At 31.2% G+C, this 20,474-nt stretch overlaps 1 protein-coding gene across 1 annotated transcript; it reads left to right on the top strand.

The window, feature by feature from the left end:
- Positions 1 to 943: 943 nt before the first annotated feature.
- Positions 944 to 18,540, top strand: LOC114181685 (protein MOR1-like). The gene is made up of 44 exons (XM_028068207.1): positions 944 to 1,233; positions 1,400 to 1,505; positions 1,603 to 1,726; positions 3,219 to 3,298; positions 3,387 to 3,564; positions 3,658 to 3,722; positions 4,018 to 4,100; positions 4,215 to 4,300; positions 4,408 to 4,521; positions 6,527 to 6,646; positions 7,057 to 7,159; positions 7,462 to 7,598; positions 8,270 to 8,335; positions 8,429 to 8,551; positions 9,373 to 9,444; positions 9,528 to 9,635; positions 9,742 to 9,847; positions 10,247 to 10,359; positions 10,453 to 10,540; positions 10,626 to 10,726; positions 11,353 to 11,460; positions 11,547 to 11,652; positions 11,719 to 11,798; positions 11,877 to 12,023; positions 13,462 to 13,537; positions 13,664 to 13,788; positions 13,870 to 13,980; positions 14,060 to 14,209; positions 14,335 to 14,409; positions 14,501 to 14,582; positions 14,668 to 14,777; positions 14,857 to 14,955; positions 15,029 to 15,103; positions 15,171 to 15,266; positions 15,343 to 15,444; positions 15,548 to 15,649; positions 16,005 to 16,199; positions 16,271 to 16,350; positions 16,845 to 16,904; positions 17,017 to 17,143; positions 17,265 to 17,387; positions 17,467 to 17,544; positions 17,932 to 18,087; positions 18,185 to 18,540. Exons 1-44 carry the CDS (start codon positions 1,074 to 1,076, stop codon positions 18,344 to 18,346), a joined length of 4,758 nt encoding a protein of 1,585 aa, XP_027924008.1. The 5' UTR covers positions 944 to 1,073; the 3' UTR covers positions 18,347 to 18,540.
- The last annotated feature ends 1,934 nt before the right edge of the window (positions 18,541 to 20,474 follow it).

Here is a 20,474-nt window from a genome sequence, read left to right as displayed (position 1 = left end):
AAAAGAGTGAACAATTATGATTTGTTGTATTAAAACTTTTACTAAAAGTTATTTACATTTTATTTATATTTGATGTGAAAATACTTTGCAGTGGTACTTTCAGATTTAGATTAAATTTTTACTATTTTTTTATATTTTAATTTTTTAATATTTCCATGACTCACATCTTTCACCAGTATAATTCGGTTACTTCTACTAATTTAAAATTTGTAACCTACATCCTCTCTTCTAAATGCTTATGTTGTAATTAAATAAATTTGTATTAATTTTTTTTAATAATTTTATTAATTTTCATTACTTTTAAATACTTTTAGCACCATAACCTATCATTTATGAATCAAATTAACTAAATTTAAAAAATTACAATAACAGAATATTTAAAAATACATACATACATGACAAGTTTTTGATTTTTTTTAAGTAAATAATATTTAAAATTAGCAGCATTTTTTAAATATATATAATATTATATTTGTAGATGATGATGTAATGTTTTTAAATTAATATATAAAATAAAATTATATTTATTAAAAGTAAAATAAAATATATCACAAAAGATGAGATAATAACTGTTAATAAATAGAAAAAAATTGAAAAAACAAAAATAGATAATTTTTTTTTAAATTTATAAAATATCGGTTAATTTTACTAAGTAATTATATTTTAAAAGATAAATTTAGTATTTGAAAATATAAACACAAAAGGAATATTTTGTATATTGTTATAGATTAAAATTTGATATTAAATTAAAAATGTATTCAAAAGTAATTTTTTGTTAAAAAAAATTTAAAAATTATCAAATTACGAATTATTTCGGCATGAATATTTTTAATTAGTTTATTGGAGAAAAAATATATTGTATATTTGAAGAATAAACCCCATCTTTCATGTTTGTATATTTGAAGAATATAAAAGTCTCTTGCGCGCTCTTTCAGTTTTCTTTCTCTTCCTTCATTTGCTAGCATCACAATCTCATCACAGAGAGACAACCAAACAATCTCTTTGTTTTGTGGTTAGAATTCGTGGTGTAGGGTTGGTAGGTGAGATTGTACTTTTCTCAGAGAGAAACAGCAATGTCGGAGGAAGAGAAGTTGTTGAAGGAGGCAAAGAAATTGCCATGGGAGAATCGTCTCTTTCACAAGAATTGGAAGGTGCGCAGCGAAGCAAACATTGATTTGGCTTCGTTATGCAACTCAATAACCGATCCTAAAGACTCTCGCATCCGCGAATTTGGTTGGTGTTTCGGTTTCTATTGGATAGTGTAATTACATTGTTTGACTCGCTTATAATTTCTGTATGGGGATCTGGATGAAGTTCTCTGACGAGGCTGTATTTTTTAAGGTGTAATTTCGTTTGAATTTTTATGCCTGGCTTTGCTCTGTGTGTTTTTATTTGGCAGGCCGTTTTTTCAAGAAGACCGTGGTTGATTCGAATGCGCCGGTGCAGGAGAAGGCTCTGGACGCGTTGATTGCGTACTTGCGAGCCGCAGATGCTGACGCCGGGAGGTGAATTTCGTTACTTTTGTTGGTTGGGTTTGTAATTCATTTGCATGTTTTTGTTTTGAGGAAATTACCGTTTGTATGAATTTGAATTTCGGAGTAGGTATGGGAAGGAGGTATGTGATGCCGTTGTGGCTAAATGTCTGACAGGAAGGCCGAAGACGGTGGAAAAAGCTCAGATAGTGTTTTTGCTATGGGTGGAATTAGAGGCCGTGGATGCATTTCTGGTAATATTTTTCTGGCTTCTTAATTATTGAATGGTTTTCTACCTTATGATTCTTTTGAATTTTGTCTTTCTTTTCAGTCGCTGGGCAATGCCAAAATTTCTCCCTCTTTCTCTCAATAATTTGTGTTTGTGGGCAAAGTGTGCTGTTATAGCAATATTTGACAGAGTACTTTCGTTATAATTTTCATGTAGTGTTTTTACCAAATATTGAACATTTCTAGCGGAGTAATCAATGAGGTGAAAACTCTGATATCTAAAGTTGAGGACTGGATAATATTGAGGAAAAAACTTTACCTCAATGAGGTAGAACCAAGAACCTAATCGAGAGGGTCAGCTAAGAACGATAGTTGGTTCTCAAGTTAGTAAAATAATAAGAATAGTAAGTGTAGAGTAGATTAGAAGTGAGAACTATGGTAGGTTTGTTATTATACATGCTTCAATATGTTTTATGTTTGGGATTATTGATATAAATGAAATAATAATAATAATAACAATAATAAAGAATTACCTTTTTCATAGATTAACTATGATTAATATTATATTAAAATTATAATAAAAGATAATCTTCATTTATATGGATACTAACTAATTTAATGATAAACATTGATTTGTCGAATTATATTCCAAATATATTGGGTAAACACAGAAATTGTATTGGGGATGTTTTTTTCTTTGTTTTGCTTGAATGAATGGTTTACCTTGGGCTTCCTTTTGCAGAACTTTTTATTCTGTATTTCATAATGTCTACTGAAATAATTTTTTGACTTTTACTGTGGTTAGTATTATTTTTGTTATTGTTTTAAATACACTTTTGCCAGTTATCCTATTCCAAAAATGAGTGTTAGACTTCTTTTTTTTTTTCAAATTTATCAAGGGTTTGCATATGCAAAAAATATTAATTAATAATAATAGGAAATATCATTTTGATAAAATATATATTATTTAGAGTTCCGTTTCTATTTTATGTTTTCATGGTATGATCTTTCATACTATTTTTTTTATTTCAAGTAGCCTTGTTTCCATTTTCTTTGTCACCAATCCCGGAAATGTCGTACATGGTGAATTCTCTATGGATTTGATGTAAATAACAGTGCATTTACTATATATTCTTAATTTTTCTGTTTCTTCCTTATTGCTCTTGGGGCTTTTTGTATGCAAAAAGTTTAATCCAAGAAGTCCTTCCACAAATGAGTATCTAGAAGTATTGTAATTTTAATTTTTTAATTGCTCTAAAGAATAAACTAATGATATGATACATTATAAAAAGTGCCAATTGTTGGTAGGAAACCCTTTTTAATGTAACAGTGTTATATAGGTCCAAATATATGTTTTAATATTTGTTTTACTTCTAACTTTTGATACAGTTGATTTCAAATAGTTTTGATTGGTTTATAACGTGGTAAATTCTTTGGAAGTTTGCACATAAATAACTTTGGGTCTACTTGTCATGTTATTCCTTTCTAATATTTTCTGATGGCTTTTATTAATTTTAGGATGCAATGGAGAAAGCAATAAAAAATAAAGTTGCTAAAGCTGTGGTACCAGCAATAGATGTTATGTTTCAAGCTTTAAGGTTTAGATTTTCTTTGTTGCAAGATCTATGATAGATGTTTTCTTTAAATGAATTTTTTAAAATTATTATTTTCTATGTTGATATATAGTGAATTTGGAGTGAAAATTGTACCCGCAAAAAGAATTTTGAAGATGCTTGCGGAACTTTTTGATCATCAAGATCAAAATGTTCGTGAGTCTGCTAAAGGGTTGACTATTGAACTTTGTCGTTGGATTGGTAAAGATAGTGTGAAGTCAATTTTGTTTGAAAAAATGAGAGACACAATGGTAAGTTAAATTGATTGTTCATCTTTTTGTAGCTTATTTGTTTTATTATTTTCTTCTAGTAATAAAATCAGAGTATTTTTGTCATTTCTGTAGAAGAAAGAGCTAGAAGCAGAACTTGTAAATATTAACCGTACAACACAACCAACCCGTAAAATAAGGTGGATGTCCAATTTTGGATTCTTTAGTTTTTGAATTTATCCATATTAAGTATTCAATAGAATCTTACTTACTCGGACATGAATAACTTATGTGCATCCATGTTCATTTTACTAAATCCTTTTATTTTGTTTCTAGTCGTTAATTTTCTGAAGTGAAATATTTGATATAATTTTAGGATGTATTTTGTTGATTTTAACCTGCTTTATGATCTGGACTTCTTTTAGATATGATGAGATGCTTTATATGACTTCTGTCTTCACCATCGCCGTAATAAAACATTCTGTCATGTTTTAGATCTGAGCAAGGAAAAGAATCCCAACCAGAAGTTATGTCAGATGATTTGGGTTCTGGTCCTATTGAAAATGCTGAGAACAATGGTATGTAAAATTATGTGTATGGAGTAATGATTTTTGTTCTCTCAGACATTGTTGTCTTTCTTCAGTATTACTAATTAATGCCTTCACTTGGTTGTCAAATGTTTTGATGATTAGTTTCCCAAGAAATTGATGAATTTGAACTTGTTGATCCTGTTGATATATTGACTCCATTGGAGAAGTCAGGATTTTGGAAGGGAGTGGTCAGTTTTCTACTCCATCTTCTTAGTAACTGTGGCACCTTTAGGTTTGTTATATGTTTTGAGTCTGTGTAAGTTAGTTCTTTACTTATTGTCATATTAATCTTCAGAAAAGCACCAAATGGTCTGAAAGGAAGGAAGCTATTGCTCAGCTAACAAAGCTTGCATCAACTAAAAGAATTTCTCCTGGTGATTTCTCAGAAGTTTGTCGGACCTTAAGGAAGGTATTATCTACGTGTTTGTTTTGGTCTTAATGTGTTTGCTCAAATGTTGTCTGTTTCCTAGAGACTCTTAGGATATATCTTATATTGTTGAAAAGTTGACATTAAGGTCAGGTATAATAACTTAAGATTAAAGCTTATCAAGTGAAGAGTTACTTCCTTTATTAATTTGTGCACCCTTTCTTTCAAACTTATATATATTTATTGTTGGTCAATTTTTCATCCAAGCTTTCTCCCGGTTTCTGTAGAGGTTCGAATTTACTTATGTATATGCAATGTACAAATATTTTTTAACATTTTTGTGCTTGGATGCATATGGTTGCATTGTATTGTTTACTTAAACTAAGTAAGGAAATAAAAAATTATTTTATTGATAACAATCACACTAATTACAAATTCGTAACCTTTGATCATCTTAACCAGATAACATCCTCCATTGATGAAAAAGATCATTATCGATGGTTGAAAGTTGATGGTCAAGTATGCAATGTTCTTAAGTTGACTATTCTTGCTTCTTGAAGTAGATCTTTTGCACCCTTGACACATGGGGTTTAAGAACAAGCCCAACTGTTGTACATGAATGATACTAACCATTGCCTTAGATGCCTTGATAGCCCAATGGCTGAATACTTGGACAAAGTCCATGGTCTACTACATGAGTTCACTTGAACAAAATGGCTAGAAAACCACTGCTGTTTCTTATTGATGTAAATATATAGGATACAAAAGGGGGCAAGACACACAAAAGAAAATATTAATAAAATAACATTACATTTCAACAACTTCAATGAATTATTGCCCTTGCTGCTACTCCTATCTAGGAAATGGAGCAACACCAAACTGTCTTCAGGTTGATGGCGTTTAGTTTAGGGATACCGAAATGCATATGCTCCCATTCACAGGAGATCCACTTTAAATTAATGTGTCTTTATTAGTAACAACATGATTTCTTGGAAAAACAATAGTGACAAGATCTAATGCAAAAGTAGAGTACAAAGCTATGTGTTTTGCAACTTATGAACTTATTTTGCAATGACTCTGTTTAGCAGTTACATTGCTACTAACATGCAACTAATCACCATCATAAGCAGATAAATTTACTTTCTTCAAAATTCTAATTAGGTACGACCATAGCACTCTTCACAAGGACTCCTATGGTGAACTCTAATCTTCAAATAGATAAGTAGCTTGGTCAGAAACTTAAAGAGAGTGTAAAGGAGGAAAAGAGATTACTTTTTAGAGATAGTAGTTTTTATAAAATGAAACTCGATGAATTAATTTCTATTTGTAGCTGGACCTTTTTAATAATAAAATAATTTAGTATCTATTATAAAAACTATTTCTACTCTTTAGTATTTTCAAGGTCCTTACATATTTGGCTCAAAGAACTACTTAAAGAACTTAGAGTTGGAGAACTTACACAAATGTCTCATTTGTGATAACCAAATTGCCCTTCATATTGGCTCAAAGATTGTATCTAGAGACATTAATACTCGATTTGCTAACTTGATTGAGAGGAAATGATTTATGTGGTGCATATGATTTATGTGCACTAACTTGAGAGGAAATGTTAGATGTATTTTTAATACGTGAGCCTAGGCCCATCACTATGTAATGTATTGTACAATCCATGTAAATTACGTTCCATTGTTCATAATATACAAGGATTCATTTGTATGAATATCTATTTTATGTGTTGAAATAAACAAGAATTTTTTAAAAACATTTTCTCCTAATCACTATGGAGATATTGAAAATATTTTTTATCCTAATAATTCACTATTTACAACATGTATCATAAGACTGACTATATGGTAAAGGGCAAATATTGCTTATATGTCAAATTGGTAGTGGTGCATTTTGTTTTTTCCCCTTACTCTAATATCTGATTGTTTCTGTCATGGTCTATTTTCATGACCATGGACATAGTTGACTTAACAATTTTTTTATCCTTGTTACTGATGTATTTATGGGCGACAAAAGTTGAACTAGTGGTTTTTGTTTGCAGCTTATTTCAGATGTGAATATTGCTGTTGCAGTTGAAGCTGTTCAGGCTATTGGCAATCTTTCTCGTGGATTAAGAACTCATTTTTCTGCGAGTTCTCGTTTTCTATTGCCTGTTTTGCTTGTAATAAGTTCTATCCTACAGACAATGTACAAGGGGTTTATTAACTTGATTGTCTTAACTAGTTATTTGTTATGTACAAGTAAAAGTTCATGTGTATTCCTTCCATTTAAATGCAACCAGGTCATTCTCTGTTTTATTTAAATTAGTTGATCAACAGAATTTGTTGAGACTATGATCTTTCTCATTTTGAACTTCTGATCACCTTACATTTCTCTTACTGGTGGGTTTTTAATAATTGATTTTGGTAAGAAGGTTGATTATCTTCTGGTTTGAATGTTTTTAGAAGTGTTAACATGATAATTTTGCTTTTAGTTTACAGGGAAAGTCTTGTTAAAGTAAATAATTAATTGTATTTATACACATAAAATAATAATTTATTCTTTCTTCTAATATTGCTTTTCGATGAATAGGAAAAATTGAAGGAGAAAAAACCTGCTTTGGCTGAGGCATTGTCACAGACTCTTCAAGCGATGCATAAAGCTGGATGCATCAGCCTCATAGATATTGTTGAAGGCAGGTTTCCCATTTTCTTTATTGAACTTAGTAGTCTTTTATTTGAAGGGCTTTCAATACTGGACTTACAGAATCTTAGAATCTCTTTCATCCTTTTACATCACTAACTACAGATGTCAGAACAAAAGTGTTTTGGTGTCATTTTCCCTCTAGAATCTGTATCCTAAGTAGTTTATATTTCTTTTTTATTTATTTGTATGATATATCCACGATTTAAATTGGTTTTTCATAATGTGTAGCTGCTTGTCATTAGTGTTTTGTATTTGCTTCTTGTTGAGTGAACTATGTTTAATCTGTTGCAGAAATCAAGACAGCCACCAAAAACAAAGTCCCTCTTGTGCGATCGTTAACCTTGACCTGGGTGACATTTTGTATCGAAACAAGTAACAAAGGTGTTATTGCAAAGGTGCACAAGGATTATGTGCCAATCTGTATGGAGGTCAGTTTGTTCTTGCTGTTTAATTTTGTCTAGCACACATGCATTGATTTTTGGGTGGAATTTAAAAGCAACTTTAGAGTCTTTGGCTTATATATATAGGATTCAACAGTTTTAGTTCTTTTTAGTTAAATATCAGTTTAATCACCTTCTTTCCCTGGTGTAGGACCACTAGAAACATGATTTAATTAATAAATCATTTATTTTGAATTGCGTTTCTGTGTGTTAAGAAATGAATTTTAAGTCTTACTTAACCTCACAAAACCGGCTTGTAAGGCTAGGTTTGCATCCACTTATATATTGTGAATTGTCCTTATATGTAGTCAATATGAGACTTCCAACACACCCCTTCACGTCGAGGCTATACATCTCATGCGTGAGACTAAATATTAATGAGTGGTCCGATAACAGGTGAAACAATAAACACGAATAACAACAATTCGCTAGGATAGGTCCTAACCATGACTTTAATATCATCTTAAGAAATGGACTTTAAGTCTAACTCAGTCCCTTACAACCGGCTTGTAAGTTGAGGTTTGCACTCACTTATATAGTGTGAATTGTCCTCATCTCTAGTCAATGTGAAACTTCTAACACTGTGAAACGCGCATTATGAGTGCTGATCTTATATTTATTTATTAGTATTTTAAAAAGCTAAAATTTGGATATTGCAGTGCCTAAAGGACGGCACTCCTGAAGTCAGGGATGCTGCCTTTTCAGCATTGGCAGCAATAGCTAAGGTAAAATATGTTTCAACCGCATATGTTTGTGTGTTTGAGGATATGCTTTTGCTGTTGAGGGTATAAACCTCATTTCATTCACCCTTTTAATAGTCGGTTGGCATGAGACCTCTGGAAAGGTCTTTGGAGAAACTTGATGATGTTAGGAGAAAGAAGCTTTCGGAAATGATTTCAGGATCTGAAGATGCTGTGCCTGGTCGTTCTTCTGCAGGTTTTGTACTTTTTATTTATTATAGAAACAAATATATTATTAGATGTCAAGGGGAAAATGTAAGTTTTGGGCTAGACGGTGCAATCTTTGTAGTTGATGTGTATCAGAAGTTTGGATATGATCTTTTAAAGGTGATCTTGATAATTAAAATCAGCAGACCATGGTTTTTTAAAATTACAAGTTTTCACACTGGCTCATGCTGATCATTCCTTTCAAATTATCCTCAACCAGGCATTAAATTTCTGTAACTATGATTGGCAGTACTCAAATTATTTGTTTCACTGATGTTTGAATTTTCCTAAATCCTGCTATGTTTCTGCCTTCCTAATTCAAGTCATTCTCTAAATTGTTCTTTGATTTATGTTTGATTTCTAAATATGGGGTTGTTTTATGCTGACATTCGATAATGATTTCCCAGCTTCTGTGCAAAATACACGTGCAAGAGCATCTTCTGCAGAGGTGGATTTACTTTTCTTTCATTTTGGTTTTCGTTTAATAATTTTAACACGAGTTTCATTTGAATCAGTAGATTTGATTGGTTACTTTGTTGAATGGTTACTTTTTTTTCAAATGATTTCTTTTATATATTACTTTTTTAAGAGAAATTATGTGAATTTTTTCCACTGAATCCGTCCCCTAAAACATGTTATTCCAATATTTAACTTAGATGTAACATGGCAATGTAATGCTATATTGCTAATGGGTTTTGCACAGGAGTTTGAGAACAATGTTAAATATAGAGAATACAAATTTATCAATGATTTAATATTAAAGTTTAAATGTAATATTGGATGTCCAACATCAATGTCACTTGATTTGCATACAGACCTCTGAAAGTGCATTTGTCAAAAGATCAGCTGCAAGCATGCTTAGTGGAAAGAGACCTGTTCAGTCACTTGTAAGATTGTACTTTCTTGCTTTTAACTAATATGTGATTGTGATGAACGGAAGTTGATTAGTTAAATAATTTGTATATTCTAGCCTGTCACTAAGAAAAAGGGTGCTGTAAAGTCTGGGACAAAGAAAAAAACAGATGTAGTTGCACGAGTGAAGGCTTCGAAATCAGTTGAACAACATGAGGATGTTGAGGTGAATTGATATCTGTTTGTCTTGTCTCTTTTTTTTCGGAATCTTCCATCTCAGTTTCTTTTATAACTAATTATAGTTATTTCAATCTGTGTCCAACACTATGCAGCCTACTGAGATGAGTCTAGAAGAGATTGAAAGCCGAGTAGGTTCTCTCATACAGTCAGATACTATAAATCTACTAAAAAGTGCGGCGTGGAAAGAGCGTTTGGAAGGTTGGCGGTTTGCTGTTTGTTTTTTTTTTTTTATCGGTAATGTGAGTGATTAGTATTTGTTAGTGGGGGGAGTTGAACCTCTCCCATCCTCCCTTTCAAATCCATCAAACCAACCTATATCCCCGAGTGTTAGTGGAGGAGTTCAACCCACAGCCCCTCCCATCATCCCTTACAAATTTGCTGATTGTGATGCGTTACTCTTCTAAAATTTTTATATTAGAAAGAAGTATAAAAGTTGAGAATTCTATTCTGTGACGAAACATGGCCTGCTATTCCCTGTAATAAAAAATGATTGTGTAAAAGATAATAAATATAGTTTTTTTCCTTCTAATTTTCTGGTAATAAATGCTTTTTGAAAATGCTTGATAGAATGTGGCTGCTGAAGTTAGAATTTTGCAGCCATTTCTTCACTGAAAGAGCAAGTAGAAGGCTTACAGGACCTCGACCAATCAGCAGAAATTTTGATTCATTTACTCTGCACTTTACCTGGATGGGGCGAGAAAAATGTTCAGGTTCTTATTTTCTTTAGAATTTAAAATGTTTTTTTTTTCAAATATGGGTTGGATATTATTAAAGGTTCCTAAACTTGTATTTTCCTTGCGCAGGTTCAGCTTCAGGTTATTGAAGTTGTCACTCTTATAGGTTCAACTGTGGCTAAATTTCCAAAGAAGTGTGTAGTACTTTGCCTTTCAGGTAGGTATTTTAGTTATTAATATTTTTAAACCCAGTTTACTTCTTGAAGGGCTGGTTTGATTTGCTACTTGTTTTTCATTGTTAGGACTAAGTGAACGTGTAGCGGATATTAAGACACGTGCACATGCAATGCGATGCCTGAGTACATTGTGTGAAGTAGTTGGTCCAGGATTCATTTTTGAAAGAGTAAGCACGGTTATAAGCATATATTCTAAATATTAACAAAACTATTGTGCTTCTAGCTTGTGAATCCTGTAAATATATGCACATGGAAAGGGTGCTTACAATTTTTCTTTTGGAATATGGTAAAAATATGATCAATTAGCACTATTGTGTCTGCATCACTAGTGTTCATTATATCAACATTTACACAAGGTGAATCTTGATTTTCCATTATTAATCATCTGAAGTTTAAGAGGTGAGCTTACGTCAAATCTATGCAGTTTTGTGAATGATAGTTCGCTTGACAAAATTATATCTCCTTAACAATTTGTTGACTTAGTAGAGGTTAAGTTATATATATTTCATTGTAGAATTTCATAATTTGTTAGGTTTTTAAATAATATTTTTTTAAAACTTGACAAAAGGTAAGACTTAAAAAAGTTGGCAGTAAATAGTTTTAGTTTGTGACTGCAATCAGCCAAACTCTCTTAGCGTAGCAGTTTACATTTTGTAGTTAATTTGTTATTAGGTTTAGGCCTATGTCTGGATTCATATGAAATGTAGGTTGTTCGTTTTTTGCTGTATATTATTGAGTTTGTTTATCTTGATGCATTAAACAAATCATGCTTGAAAAACTGTATTTACTGTAGCTTTACAAGATCGTGAAGGAACATAAGAATCCTAAGGTTCTTAGTGAGGGGATTTTGTGGATGGTTTCTGCTGTTGAGGATTTTGGTGTCTCACAAATAAATCTTAAGGTGCACCATGGATATTTTATTTCTGTATTTTTTTATTATAGAATGATTTGGTTAAAGTATCTATGTATAATGCAAATCTTCTGCAGGATTTAATTGATTTTCTTAAAGACATTGGGTTGCATTCAAGTGCTGCTGCTACTAGAAATGCATCAATTAAGCTTTTGGGTGTTCTGCACAGATTTGTTGGTCCAGGTGACTTTGCGTTTCAAATTCCATCTCAATTTTGTATTCAAGGGTCTAAGCCTTTTCTTTTTGCAGAAATTAGAGGGTTTCTTACTGATGTAAAGCCTGCACTGCTAAGTGCCCTTGATACAGAATATGAGAAGAATCCATTTGAGGTATGTTATGTTTACTGAGGTTAGTTCTGTGTTATGTTTTGGTTTCCTAATGTTGTCATTATATTTCCACTGTGCTAGGGAGCATCTGCAATTACCAAAAGAACTGTCAGAACATTAGACTCTTCATCTGATGTTACTGGAGGACTTGATGGGTTGCCTCGCGAAGACATCAGTGGAAAGATCACTCCGACTCTCCTGAAGAGCTTGGGAAGCCCTGATTGGAAGGTTTGTTTGATAAATCTAGCTGTTGCTATTGTTTTTTAATCAGCAATGTTAGTTGTTATCCATTAGTCTTATGCTCGATTTGTATATACCTCAACACGAGGAAGTGTGTTGGAAGTCTCACATCAATTAGAGATAAAGTCAATTTAGAATATATAATTGGATGCAAACTTTACCTTACAAACCAAGTTTGTAGGGTTGAATTAAGCCTAAAGTCCATCTCTTTGTACTTAAAGTAGTTTTCTGCTTTCACTTTCAGTTATTAAGGAGAAGTATGTTACTGTGATGTTGTTTCTAACTTTGTTGCACAATTTTATTTAGGTTAAATCATTCCAGAGGTCCCCACTTTTGTAGCGAAATCTCAAGTAGGTCCCCCCATTTTTATTTGACTCAATTGAGTCCCTATTTTTGAAAATTCGTTGTAATCGGTTCCTTTCTGTTAGTTGTCCAGTAATGGTGTTAATTATGTGCCACGTGTTAGCACGTGGTTTTTTTTAATTTTTTTAATTTTTTTAATAATTTATATTTTTTTTAAAAAAATTAAAATTGTCACGTGTCAATCTGACATTGTGCCACGTGTCACTGTTGGATGTGAAAAGTCTTAATGTAGTCCCTATATTTGTTATTTTGTCTCAATTTGGTCCCAATTTTGTTAAAACTGAATCAATTTCATCATGTATCAAATTTAAATTTTATATAAATTTTACAATGGTATTTTTATTATAGTTGATATTTTTAACAAAATTAAATTTATTTAAATGTATATTTTGCACTGATATTTATTTAAATTTTATTTTAAATATTTATATATCCATAATTTATAGATAAATGTTAGAGTTGCTTTAAAAATAAAAACTTTATAAATTCAAATATAAAATTTAAAAAAAAAATTATAACAATTCTAACATTTGTCTATAAATTATTAATATAGAAATATTTGAAACAATATTTAAATAAAGTTCAATGCAAAATATACATTTAAATAAACTTAATTTTGTTAAAAATATCAATTATAATAAAAATACCATTGTAAATTTATATAAAAATTAAATTTGATATAGTTTTGAAATTGATTCAGTTTTAAACAAAGTTGGGACCAAATTGAGACAAAATAACAAATACAGGGATTATATTGAGACTTTTGACATTCAATAGTGACACGTGGCACTGCCACATCACATTGTCTCTGTCACGTGGCACAATGTCAGATTGACACGTGACAATTTTTTTTTTAAAAAAAATTAAAAATTAAAAAAAATCAGGTGTTGACACGTGACACATAATTAGCACCATTACTGGACAACTAACGGAAAGGAACCAATTGCAATGAATTTTCAAAAATAGGGACTCAAATGAGTCAAATAAAAATAGGGGGACCTACTTGAGATTTCACTACAAAAATTAGGACTTCTGAAATGATTTAACCTTTTATTTACTATAGGTTCGTGTGGTTTCTGTTCATGCTGTAGACAAAATATTGGAAGAGGCAAATAATCGCATTCAAGCGACTGGAACTGGTACTCCATATTCTTTGTTCAACTTTTACCCATTTAGTAAAATGCATTCCATATTTTACCAATTGTTCTAGTTTATTATAAACTTTGTCAATCCTTTTAATTTTTTCCTAACTGTTTTGTTACCAGTTGAGTTGTTTGGAGCTCTTAGGGGAAGGCTCTTTGATAGCAACAAAAACATCGTCACGGCTACCTTGGTGACAGTTGGCAATGTTGCATCAGCAATGGGACAAGCTGCTGAGAAGGCAAGCAAGGTAAGAGGATTCTGTTATGTTTTCTTAATTATGCCCAGTTGGTGTTTGCTATTTGAACTTAATTTAAATGGTATGTTACAGGGTATTCTGTCTGATATATTGAAATGTCTTGGTGACAAGAATAAGCACACTAGAGAATGTGCGCTGAATACTTTAGATTCTTGGGTGGCTGCTGTTCATCTTGATAAAATGGTTTGTCCTTATCCTGTGTAAATTGTAATGTTATTCTGTGTTCTTAGTATTGCTGTCCTAAGTATGGTTATTACTTTAGGTGCCATATATTGCAACGGCTTTGATGGACTCTAGAATTGGTGCGGTTGGCCGTAGAGATCTTTTCGATTGGTTATCTAAGCAACTTTCTGGGTTAAGTAGTTTTGCTGAAGCTGCAGAACTTCTTAAGCCTGCTTCTTCTGCATTGACAGTAAAATCCGGTTACTCAGCTTTCTAATTTTTTGCGGTTTTTTTAATCTGCAAATGTTAATTGTAATTATTTTTGTTTTAATTCACACTATTCTCTGAACAAAATTTATGATGGCTTCTTCTTAGGATAAATCTTTGGATGTTCGTAAAGCAGGAGAGGCTTGCATTAATGAGATGCTGAGAATTGGTAGACCTGACATAGTATGTGTGTGAGAAAAATAAAAATGCTTTTTTCTTCTCCAGTTTCTTCAATAATATTGTGATACAAAGCATCTTTGAATCGTTTATTCAGATTGAAAAGGTGGTTAAAGACATTCACGGACCGGCACTGACACTAATTCTGGAGAAGTTAAAACCATATGGAGATTTTCAAGGTAAGTTCTCATTCTTCTTTGCGAATCATGTTGAATTTTTGCTTCTTGTTTTCTTTCTCTTACCTTCACAATTTTTATCTTTCAGAGTCATTTGAGTCAGCTAAATCAATTTCAGTGGAAGCACCACCAAAATTGAAGGTGCAGAAATCAACTGCCAGTGGTGTTTCAAAACAGGGAAATAGAGTTGCATCTTTGGTATGTTGTTTTTATGTTAATATGTTAATTACTTCTAAAATTGTTTGGACTCCTAACTATTTGTTTCATCATCTAAAAGAGAGCTGTGGTAACAAAAGACGCTAAATCTAAATCAGTATCTGTTCAAGATACAGTGGTTCGGTCTCAATCCTTGTTGAATATCAAGCATTCAAATAAGGTATATTGAATGTTACTTATGATCTCAAAAGTATCCGTAGGTGGATTGATCTTGATGGTTGTCTTACATGCAGGAAGAAAGAGAGAGAAGAGTGCTTCAAAGAAGCAAGTTTGAGGACCAACGCGCTAAACAGATTCAAGATCTTAAGGTGGGAATGTTTGTTGAGGAATAATCATACATAACTCCAACTTGTTAAATGCGATTGCAATTTGCAGAGTGATATGATGAAGTATTTCAGAGAGGATTTATGTAGGAGACTCTTGAGTGCAGATTTTAGGAAGCAAGTTGAAGGACTTGAAATGCTGCAGAAGGTGTTGTTCTTTAACTTTCATACTTTTGAAGTGTTGAATGTACCGGAACTTATACAAACTGCAATTGCAAATTCAGGCACTTCCGTCCATTGCTAAGGAAGTCATAGAAGTTTTGGACATTCTTCTGAGGTGGTTTGTGTTACAGTTTTGCCAATCAAACACAACATATCTATTAAAGGTTTGATTTATTATTGTTTATTTTCTGATTTCAATTTCTTTGTTTTCCTTTCTTTTGGAAATGTATGGTGTCGGTTGTAACTTTATTCGGTTTAATTGCACAGTTGCTAGAATTTCTTCAAGAGCTTCTTGACACCTTGAAGGATGAGGGGTACTCTCTGACAGAATCTGAAATGGCGGTGTTTCTTCCATTCCTAGTAGAGAAGGTTAATTTTAACAACTGTATTTGGAACACATTATGATTTCTGTTGTTGGAAGGCTTACGTGGATTAGAAATAAGATAAATTTAGAATATATAAATGAGTACAAACCTTCGTTTATAAGTCGATTTTGTGAAATTGAGTTAGGTTTAAAATTCACTCCTTAATATATATATATATATATATATATATATATATATATATATATATATATATATATATATATATATATATATATATATGAATCCTAGTTTAGTTTATTTATGCTAATGTTTGGTTATAGGGCTAGGTTTGAGTAATGTATTTACTTTGGTGTGACAGATGGGGAAGTAGAATTTAATTTCTTATTTTAATGTTGTAGTTAGGGCATAACATTGAGAAAGTACGAGAAAAGGTGCGGGAGCTGACCAAACAATTTGTTGTCATGTATTCTGGGTCTAGATGTTTCCGATATATATTGGAGGGTTTGCGCTCCAAGAATAACGACATATGGAAATCTATTGTTAAGCCAACAGATGCTGAGAAAAGGATTTTAGATGATAGATTAAAGTGCAAGGTCAGTACATACTTACTCATGTCTGTTTGATATATTGAATTCTTGATGATGTTGGTCGTGTAATTTATTAGGTCTCAAAGATAAAAAGAAAGGAGGAAGGGAATAATGGAGAACCAAGGGCCATTTTAAGGAGCTCAGTCAAGGGGAATAGGTGCGTTTATTATTTATTTTTTGGTTTAATTACAGATTTGGTTTTTGTTTTTGTTCAAAAATATTAAATTGGTCTTCTAATTTTTTCAATCTCAATTTATTTCTGATATGCAAAAGTTGATACAATTTAGTACTGATTTTTAAAAAATGATACAATTTAGTTATTTTTTTTAAATTTCTTGAAATGGATAAAAACTTCTTCATCAAAATTGATACTAAAAATATGTTAATTAAATCAACAAAACAAATTATTCTTATAGAGAAGTTTCAACTTTTATGAAAAATCCTTTACTCATTTCAAAAAATTTAATGAAAAGACCAAATTATATCAACTTTTCACAAATCAGAATCAAATGATATCAATTTTCACAAATTAGGATTAAAATGAGAATAAAAAAAAAGTGGAGAAAAAACTTAACATTTTTGAGCGAAAACAGAAAATGTTAAATTTGATGTTTAACGGTGAATATTTTCTGTTATTGCTTCTATTACCAGGTCTAATGTTGCAGAGCAAAGTGGAGAGATGTCTAGATCTCTTAGTGATCCTGTATTGCGGTATGATAAAAGTTTTATTCAAATTCATTCTTTTATCTCCTTGTTAAAGGGAAATTGACCCTGTACCACATTACTCTCTATTATTGTTCCTTATCACTCATGTTGATGTCAGGAAATGTTATGGTCAACCTGATAGTAACATTGACAGACAGTTGATTTCCCATTCTTCAGCTTTTGCCAATGTACCCAAAGATTGGAATGAAGTACTTGATATGATTTCTTTTGGTTCTCCTGAACAGGTGAATTAAACTGAATAATTTGCTGTTAGATGCAAATGTATTTTTGAGATTCCCCTATTCTCATTCTGGATTTTGGTAATTGGAGTTTGAAATCTGATTTTCAATTTATTTTCTTTTGCAGTCTATTGATGGAATGAAAGTTGTTTGTTGTAAGTTACATCAAGCCACTAAAGATCCAGAAGGTATTGTTATGGATGAACTTGTGAAAGATGCAGATAGGCTAGTTTTAGACCTTGCAAATAAGGTCAGAGTTTTCTAAACTGCTTCCCTCTTTTGGGGAAAGATCTTCATATTTTAATTATTCTCCTATTTATTTCAAATAGGCTGGGAGAACTTTTCACTCTATTTTGACTGGGGCTTCGTCACGATGTTGTCAACATGTGCTTAACACTCTCATGCAGGTAGATGTTTTTTGGCAGTGGGGATGGGAATTTTTATCATCTTTTTCTATTTTTTTCTTTTTTATCGACAATGTTAGTCGACTCTCATGCAGGTAGATTTCTTTTGGTGGTGGGGATGGGAATTTGTATCATTTTCTTTTTATCGGCAATGTTAGTTAATATTTGTTATTAGGAGAGTTGAACTCATAATCTTTTTTATTCTTCCTTCCAAACTCATCAAACCAATCTTATATTTCCAAATTATTAGTGGTGAGAGTCGAAGTAGCAACCTCTCCCACCTTCTCTTCCAACTTTATCACTAAGTCATTCCAACTTTATCACTAAGTCATCCTTATATATCTGAAATTTGTATCATCCCATTGCTGTAATTTGTTTTGGTCTATACAGATATTTCAGAATAAAAGATTAGCGCATGCTGTGAAGGAGAGCACTCTTGAAAGTCTCATTACCGAGCTGCTTCTGTGGCTCTTGGATGACAGGGTTCCTCGTATGGAAGATGGAACCTTGTTGAAAGCATTGAATGTATTGATTCTTAAGATTCTGGTTAGAAACTTTGTCAATCTCTATTGTTGAACTGATATGTCAGGCATTATGAAAATGTATTATTGTGCAAATTTAGTAACTATTATTGTCAATACAGGCTAATGCAGATCGTACATCATCCTTTGTTGTCTTGATCATTCTTTTACGGCCTTTAGATTCATCCAGGTGGTCAAATGGATCACTTGCTTCCAGAAATCAAAAGTTTTCTGATCTGGTCGTGAAATGCCTTATCAAGCTTACAGAGTTAACATCTTCGTAGAAACAAACTTGTAGATTTTTCAATTGACAGAAAGAAGACCAGAAGCAAAACAGGTTTTGTGAGTTTTGAACTTCAAGAGATTTGTACAAAATTGTTAATATACTACTTTACCAACATTATTAAGAATTTATCAAATATTCAAAGTCACTTGTATTTTTTTTTTCTCTATTGCGCTAAATAGTAAATACCCAAAGTCCTGTAAATACAATGAGATAAATTTAGCGGCTTATGCGGTATCCTAATTTAGCATCTTAAAATGAATAATTTATATTCACTAAACAGCATATTACTCACGGGCATGATTCGTTGGTACTAGAACAAATATGTTGGTAAACTTTATCAATGGTTACAAAATCTGGAGGCCATTATTACTGGTGACAAATCCCTCTATGATTGGCCGTTAGTAACATTTTTTTTGGTAAAATACGTAATTAGTTCTCCTTCTTTATCCGATCCTTCCTCTCCTTTTTTTTTCTTTTATTTCTTCATCTTCTTTCTTCTTTCCTTCTTGTCTTCGTCGAGCCCCTGTACCACGGTCTCCTCCTTCTATTTGTCTTCTTCCTTCACCTCCTCTAATTTTGACATCTTTGACAATGTTTTTCACTTAAATGTCATCAGCGATCATTAGTGTCCTTGGTGTGTGTCACCATCGATCATTAGCGTCATTGATGCACATCATCATTGTGTCACCATCGAACTACCATCATCACATCTCTTTCTCCTCTTCTAGTATTTGTGATTATATGTTATTGACAAATTTTTCTATTAGATTTTGTAAATAGATTTTGTACCGACAAAAATATTCATTAATAAATTAAAATGTGAAATTGTTAAAAAAATTAGTTGATAAATGACTTTATCGACAGATTTGTTATTCGTGATATTCTGTTGATAATTGAGAAAATTTCCTGTAGTAATTTCTGATCTCCAAATTTTACGTAGATTGGAATGTGAGTTGATAAGACAAACTTGATAAATTCAATTAGTTGGTTAGTTACAAGCTACGATTAAAGGACAACGTAATTTTTAAAAGGTTATTCATTAAACTCACTGGGAATAGGGGAAGCCAGATGTAAATAAACAAATATGGACCTTTATATAAGTAGCAATTTCTTACTAAGGACAGATGAAGAAACAAATTACATGAAAGTAGATCAGTACTCCCTTGAAAGAGAACAAAAGATGAAACTAAACTCCTATGACTTACTTCCTCCAAATATTAACCAGTAAAATTTCTAACACCTGACATTTTTTTTTTAATTTTTTTTTTCAAAAAGGAAATTAAAAAAATCAGGTATGACATGTGACATGATATTAATGGTGTTAGTCATTTTTGTCTGAAAGAGACTTAATTAAAATATTTTTTTAAAAATTAGGTACAATTGACATTCTTTTTTAGAAGGAGTATCTGATACATCTCTATGAAAGTAAGTAGATATCATCCAAGTAATTAAACCATCTATTTTTGTATCATTCACGTTATCAACTCTTCTTTAAAAGTAACATTATTACTTGGCTTCACTCCATCATTATCATTAATTATTTTTATTTAATTTTTCAATAATATTGGTTATTATGTTTTTAGAACTTTGTAAAATCTCACCACTAAATGAAGAGAACTTTGATGTTGAGTCTGATTAGCTATGATCAGAATTTTTTTTTTTTACAATATATATTTCATTTATAAAGAAATAAAATAAAATGTGAAAATTAAAGTTTAAGTGATGATTTTTTATTTTCAATAGGTTATTAAATATTTAACATTATTATTCTATTAGTTTACTATTTCATTGTGTTTATTATATTTTAAGTAACATATTTTTTTTTGTTATATTTTAATTTAAAAGATGAAAATAAATAGTTAATCTTTAATAAAAGAAAAATATATAACTAGATATTAAAAACCACAAAAGTCAATCTAAACCACAAATAAGTGAACATTCAATTCAAAATAGTTTCATATTCACATATATCATTTTTTTCTAATTTATGCTCTTTGTATACGTATTATTACGTCATAATTATTATTTACAAACAATAAATGAAAATAAAATTTATCATACTTAACTTTTTTTAGTACAAAATTTATTCATTTTAAAATATAATTAATCATTTCATTGAATTTAAA

Source organism: Vigna unguiculata, chromosome 4 (assembly GCF_004118075.2).
Source record: "Vigna unguiculata cultivar IT97K-499-35 chromosome 4, ASM411807v1, whole genome shotgun sequence".
Taxonomy (NCBI): Eukaryota; Viridiplantae; Streptophyta; class Magnoliopsida; order Fabales; family Fabaceae; genus Vigna; species Vigna unguiculata.
This window is presented reverse-complemented; position numbering and strand designations above follow the sequence as displayed.

Excerpts from the sequence above, each read along its gene's own strand:
- LOC114181685 (XM_028068207.1), top strand. The coding sequence starts at position 1,074 with ATGTCGGAGGAAGAGAAGTTGTTGAAGGAGGCAAAGAAATTGCCATGG. Across the intron at positions 4,101-4,214 it reads TGAAAATGCTGAGAACAATG|TTTCCCAAGAAATTGATGAA; the intron begins GTATGTAAAATT and ends TTTGATGATTAG. Across the intron at positions 15,267-15,342 it reads GACTTGAAATGCTGCAGAAG|GCACTTCCGTCCATTGCTAA; the intron begins GTGTTGTTCTTT and ends TTGCAAATTCAG.